The sequence below is a fragment of the Triticum dicoccoides genome, chromosome 1A (assembly GCF_002162155.2).
Source record: "Triticum dicoccoides isolate Atlit2015 ecotype Zavitan chromosome 1A, WEW_v2.0, whole genome shotgun sequence".
Lineage (NCBI taxonomy): Eukaryota > Viridiplantae > Streptophyta > Magnoliopsida > Poales > Poaceae > Triticum > Triticum dicoccoides.
Window position 1 is genome coordinate 461,818,783 of NC_041380.1, and position 6,187 is coordinate 461,824,969.

At 56.2% G+C, this 6,187-nt stretch overlaps 1 protein-coding gene across 1 annotated transcript; it reads right to left on the reverse strand.

The window, feature by feature from the left end:
• Positions 1 to 971: 971 nt before the first annotated feature.
• On the reverse strand, positions 972 to 5,179 carry LOC119278964 (1-deoxy-D-xylulose-5-phosphate synthase 1, chloroplastic). Its single transcript, XM_037560366.1, has 8 exons — positions 4,855 to 5,179; positions 4,365 to 4,664; positions 4,049 to 4,199; positions 3,675 to 3,946; positions 2,595 to 2,868; positions 1,869 to 2,458; positions 1,498 to 1,782; positions 972 to 1,371 (listed from the first exon to the last, which is right to left on the reverse strand). The coding sequence occupies exons 1-8, from the start codon at positions 4,957 to 4,959 to the stop codon at positions 1,210 to 1,212; spliced, it is 2,139 nt and encodes a 712-aa protein (XP_037416263.1). The 5' UTR covers positions 4,960 to 5,179; the 3' UTR covers positions 972 to 1,209.
• Between the last annotated feature and the right edge of the window lie 1,008 nt (positions 5,180 to 6,187).

Genomic DNA, 6,187 nt, shown 5'->3' on the forward strand with positions numbered 1-6,187 from the left:
GGTGCTTCAAACCTGCCTCAAACGCCCGGGCGGACAGTCCGGTTAATGACCGGTAAAAGAAATGTAACCTAGACGGGTGCTTCAAACAGGCTTTGAACGCCTAAGCTGGCCGGCACCCCTCATATCCAACCCAAATATGAGACGGATATAGGAAGGCCCGAGCGCGACCGGGCGCATCCGCCACGTCGGACTAACGTTGGGATCCTACGCGAAATCGTCCAGAAACCCGGCGGTCCAAAGCTCATCTCCTCCGTCGCCCTAGGCCGACTACTTAAGCCGACCACTCGCACCGAAACCATACACATCCACATTTTTTCCCTCCCGTCCTCCGCTGCCGCCACTTTCCACTCATCGTCTGCCACCAGTAGAAGCCATGCCCCCATGCCGTCGGGTAAGGAACTACCCTATCTAACGCCGGAGCACGGGCTGCAGCTCCTTGAGCAGATCCGTGAAATGTGCGAAGCTCGGATCGCTGCGGGGCTACCTCCGGATGCGGTGGATCTTAGGGAGGAGGAGGAGGGGGGGTGGGGGGGGGGAGAAGGACGAGGACGTGGGGGACGCTGGGGCCGCGGATCTGCATGCGGAGCAGCAGGCGATACTCGATTCCCTCCGATCAGAATCGGCGTCGGAGGCCAAGCACTGTCATTTGCAGGAGGTGGAGGTGGAGAACGCCGTAGGCATCGACGAGACGCTTGCGTATATGGATGAGGAGGAGGAGCCGGAGCCCTGCGACGCGCCCAACTACCCAGCACCCGGCACGGACGTAGTGCACACCTCCGACCACGAAGTTTAGTTTAGGCTAGCTTGATGTATGTACTACATAGGAACTTCCTTTATGATTCGTATGGATCTAAATGATGAAATATTAGGTATTCGGATGCATAGCATCAAGCATGAGGTGTGATCGGTCAGTGCCAGCGGACGTGTCTGGTCGCGCGTCTGCGGCGTCTGCGCGCGTTTGAGGGGCCGGATTTACTAAGTCCGATTGTAGATGCTCTTATAAACATATTTCACAGATACAAAGACAACGTATGTGTCCACTCCAAGAAAAATTAACCATGTACATCAACGTCAGTGCACCAAAGAACGAAAACTACCATGTTTCCCCTGATGAGGATCATTTAATTTTCTGACGCGGACTAATCTCTCTGAATCACCTAACGACCAAAATGTACAAGGTTCTCTATAGGAGGCAGCACACCGGCGGCTCTAGGCATTCTGCACCGTCATGATGGCGAGGGCCTCTCTCGCCTGCCCCAGGATGTTGAACACCGTCGCGGCGATGTGCGACGGCGTCAGCCCGGCCTCCACCAGCTGATCGGCCGGCGATCCATGGTCGATGTACTTGTCGGGGAGTACCACCGGCCGCCACTGCACAACCCAAAGAAAAATTCATCATCAGTCACTCACGCCGTCAGTGTTGGTCTCTGACTCTCTGAGTCTCTGTCCATCAGTCTGTCTGAAAAATTGACAATGTTGCTTCGATCAATCGATTACCTTAAGTTTGCCGTCGAGAAGGCCATCCAGGGCCATGAACTGAGCCACGTGTGAGCCGAAGCCGCCGATGGAGCCTTCCTCGACGGTGATGATCACCTCGTGGGACTTGGCGAGGCTCCTGATGAGGGCGTGGTCCAACGGCTTGCAGAACCTGGCGTCGGCGACGGTGACCCTGAGGCCGTGCCGCGCCACGATGGACGAGGCGGCCATGCAGTACTGCACCGCCGACCCGTACCCCAGCAGCGCCACCCTCTCGCCCTCGATCATGATCCTGCCTTTGCCGACCTGCCGAACATGCGTAGATCAGTCGTCAGTCGCGTACACAGTCTCTAATCTGCTCTCGGAGTTATGAGCTCGAGATCGAAACGCACCTCGATGGCGGTGCCTTTGTAGTTCTCCGGCAACGGGACGCCGATGCCGTTGCCCCTCGGATAGCGGAAGCAGGAGGGGCGGTCGTCGATGGCCGCGGCGGTGGCCACCATGTTCAGCAGCTCGGCCTCGTCGGACGGGGCCATGACGACCATGTTGGGCAGGCACGCCATGAAGGCCACGTCGAAGGCCCCGCAGTGGGTGGGCCCGTCGGCGCCGACCAGCCCCGCCCTGTCCATGGCAAACCTCACCGGGAGCTTCTGGAGGTCCACGTCGTGCACCACCTGGTCGTAGCCTCTCTGCAGGAACGAGGAGTAGATGGCGCAAAAGGGCTTGAGCCCCTCGCAGGCCAGGCCGGCCGCGAAGGTCACGGCGTGCTGCTCCGCGATCCCGACGTCGAAGCACCGGTTGGGGAAGCGGCGGAGGAAGTAGTTGAGCCCCGTGCCGCCCCCCATGGCCGCGTGGATGGCCACGATCTTGCTGTCCTGCTCCGCCTCGGCTATCAGCGCCTCCGCGAAGTAGTTGGTGTAGGACAGCGTCTTCGCCGGGACCTTGAACTGCTTCCCCGTCGCCGGATCGAACTTGGCCACGCCTGCGCCATGGATCGATCACACACAACAATTAACAGCTAATTACACTCCCCTATGTATGATAGTGCATATGAACGATTCATCCATGAAATGCAAGAAAGACGCGGTGGTGCTTGATGATTCATGTATGTTATCTACCGTGGTACTTGTCGGAGGCTCGCTCGGCGTAGGGGTAGCCGCGGCCTTTCTCGGTGATGACGTGGATGAGCACGGGGCCGGTGGTCTTGGTGCCCTTGACCTCCCGGAGGATGGTGATGAGGTCGTCGATGTTGTGGCCGTCGACGGGGCCGATGTAGTAGAGCCCGAGCTCCTCGAAGAGCGACGACCCGGAGCCGCTGATCATGCCGCGGGCGTACTCGTCCACCTTGGCCGCGATCTCGTGCACCGACCCGCCGATCTGCTTCGTCACTCCCTGATGAGCATACAAAACACGCGCGAAAATCAGTCGAATATCTGGGCCCTTTTCCTTCCGCCCGGCCCAGCAATGTAATGCCGGTTAGTTAGGGCCGCCTAGTTTATTTACAAAAGGAATATGACCAGCCCAGACAGCCCAGTAACATTATCAATTTGAGCTGTCAAGTGATCAGATTTGAAGTGAAGATAAACTACTCATTCGACTCAAATCCAGGAGGATTAGAAAAGAAATACACCTATGTCCTTCCTGTCAGATTGTGCTTGCGCTACGTCACTTGTTTTTAAAATTATAAGCCACATCGCTTGTTATGATACTCCCTTCCCTTAAGTGAGCTCTTTTGTTGAAGACAAAAACGCTAGTGGGCAGCACTAGATATGCTACTCTAGGTTACATCGCCATTTCTGGTGGATGCATAGCTAGAGCCATGCACTACACCTGGCACTGATAGAGTATGCGTGCGTTGCATCTGGAAGAAAACAGCTACAATTTTGGCATGTACCATACAAAAATTTAAGATTTAAAACTCGGAGGCGTGCTCCCACGGCGACACTGACACGTTTGGTTCGATTTTTAAAAAACTGTTGCTGTGATGCTGATTTGCTGTCATTTCATCCACTGTTTCAAATTTGTTTGTAGTTTTTAGTTGAAACATGCGCACACGACTTGCTATTTTTCCTTTTTTACAAACCTATCATGCAGCAAGTTGGAATTTGATTCACGCCACTGCTTTCAAGTCAACGTGGCTTTTGCCGTACTATCTATGGAGTGTGGGAGTGTAGGAGGTGCATTTTGTGAGGCTGTACCTTGGCCACCTCCCTCAGCTCCCTGAGCGGCCGGCTGGACTGCAGCTTGCTGAGGGCGCCGCTGAGCGCGCCCACGGGCGGCGCCGGCCCGTCCAGCGTCGCCGTCGGCAGCGACACCTGCTTGTTGTCGTTGAGGATGACGATCATGTCCGAGTCGAGGTACCCGGCGTTGTTCATCGCTTCGTACGCCTGCCCGGCCGTCATGGCCCCGTCCCCGATCACCGCCACCACGTTGTTCTTGGCGCCCTTGAGGTCCCTCCCGACGGCCATCCCTGAGAACCACGCGCACACGCTCGATTACCACGTCCGTTCACCGCAGATTTTTCACGAGAAGATTAAGTGCTTCATAATCAGATGCAGAGGTGGTTAGTTACCGAGGGCGGCGGAGATGGTGGTGGAGCTGTGGCCGGTGCCGAAGCTGTCGTACTCGCTCTCGGAGCGCTTGACGAAGCCGGACAGCCCGTTGGTCTGCCGCATCGTCGGCATCTTATCGCGCCGCCCCGTCAGAATCTTGTGCGGGTACGACTGCATCGAATAAACAAAAACGGCACGGTCCATCAGTCGGGCCGGTCTCCGAGCTGCGCAGCACCTCACATGGCGCGGGCACGTTACCCCAATCCGGGGCCACGCCGGCGGATCGCCGGGCGGGCCAGGTGTGCATTGTTAATTTGTCGAGCTTTGCTTAATTACCTGGTGGCCGACGTCCCAGAGGAGCTTGTCCTGCGGGGTGTTGAAGACGTAGTGCAGCGCGACGGTGAGCTCGACGACGCCCAGGCTGGACCCGAGGTGGCCGCCGGTCTTGGAGACGTGGAAGATGACGTCGGAGCGCAGCTCGTCGGAGAGCTGCTGCAGCTCCTTGAGGGACAGGTTCTTCATGTGGATGGGGTAGTTGACGGTGTCCAGTAGCGGCGTCGGCGGCCGCTGCGAGTGGTACTCTGCTTCCCTCTCCGACAGCGACGCAGAAATGCCGGATGTCCTCCTCCTCGGCGCCTGCTCGCCAAATCGATACAGCATTGGCCATGGCGACAGCAGCAACGGTTACGGTTTGCAAAGAAGACGAGCAGGAACAGAGCACTAGCTACCTAGCGGCCATCGAATTACTCGAACCGACAAGAACAAGAACAGAGAAGAATCGGCCATGGCGAGAGAAGAGCAGAGGAGGCGTATGCTGGCTACTAACCTTGAGCGGCCTGGCCTGGAGCTCGACGGCGGGAGCGAAATGGTGCTCCTGAGGCAGCACGCCGAGGAAGCCCCGCGGGAGGGAGAAGGTCGACGAGAGCGCCATTGTTCCTCCTTCTCAAGACTGCAACGGCTCAACTCCCCCCTATCCTCTGCTTGGGAGGAAGCGGGTGAATCCAAAAATGAGCGTCCCAAGCGCGTCCAAGAGCCGCGAGCAAGTGGCGGGCTGACACACTATGCGGAATATGGGTGGGGATCCGGGAGGGGAAGTGGAGCGGAGAGTGACGAGGTGAGGTGCTCCGTGCCCGGGACTGGGGGTGTGCCCCGGCGCGTTCTATAGTGGTGGCGAGGGGCGATGGATGGGGGTGAGGTGAGGTCGGATGGCGATAGGCTGTAAGGATGACCACCGAGGCCATTGCCCGGCGCATCGGCGTGTGGCTGGTATTCGTTCGGCCGTGCGCGCCTGAGCCTCTGGGTCTGGGTGCTCGCTTTTTCGTCCGTCGCTGGCTGCACGGGAGAGAGAGAGAGAGAGAGAGAGAGAGAGAGAGGGAGGGGCCGGGCAGCGGAATGGGTGCCTACCTATCCGGAATCCCATTGGACCAGCTCGGCGTAGTATCACGAGAAGATAATGGGATAGGAGCTAACGCTGGGAACATCTCAATTACGGAGAAGAAAATAGAGAAGAAGGGGCGCAGGAAATGATGGGCTTTTCACAACTTTTGGTGTTTCACCTCCATTTGTAGTGTTTCCCACATTATGAGAGAGTGTGCCACTGGCAAATTCATGGCCGCCCTACAGTTGTGAAAGCCCACTAATGATGAGCCTTGGTTGCTCGTGGCCGCCCCTTGTTTAGAGAGTGTCACTGGCAAAATTCAGCTCGCCCTACTGGAATGATACTGCTAGTTTTGTTGTGTCGTTGTGAGCCTTGCCGGTAGCGCTAGCCTAGTTTCTTTGGCTTTCAGGGCCGCTTTGATTCGAAGGATTTTCATAAAGAAATTGGAGGATGGGAATACTTAGGATTTTTTTCTACGCTGATTGTTTAATTCATAGTATTGAATCACATCGGAATACTTTTTCTAGGGATTCCTTTGTACTGAATTCTATGGGAATGTTAGGGCTTCTTTTAATTGAAGAAAATTCAGAATGTAGGAACAAAAGACACAAAATTGCGGCAATGCTACACATACGGTAACTTACAGGGTTTTATAAGGAGGGATTAACTTGTGTGTTTGTGATTGGTCAATAGTTGATGGAGCCGGCCCACCCCCCTAAAAATTAGAAAGGGGGATGGGGAGAGGCAAGTTTATGATTGCTCAGTAGATGAAAACAATCTG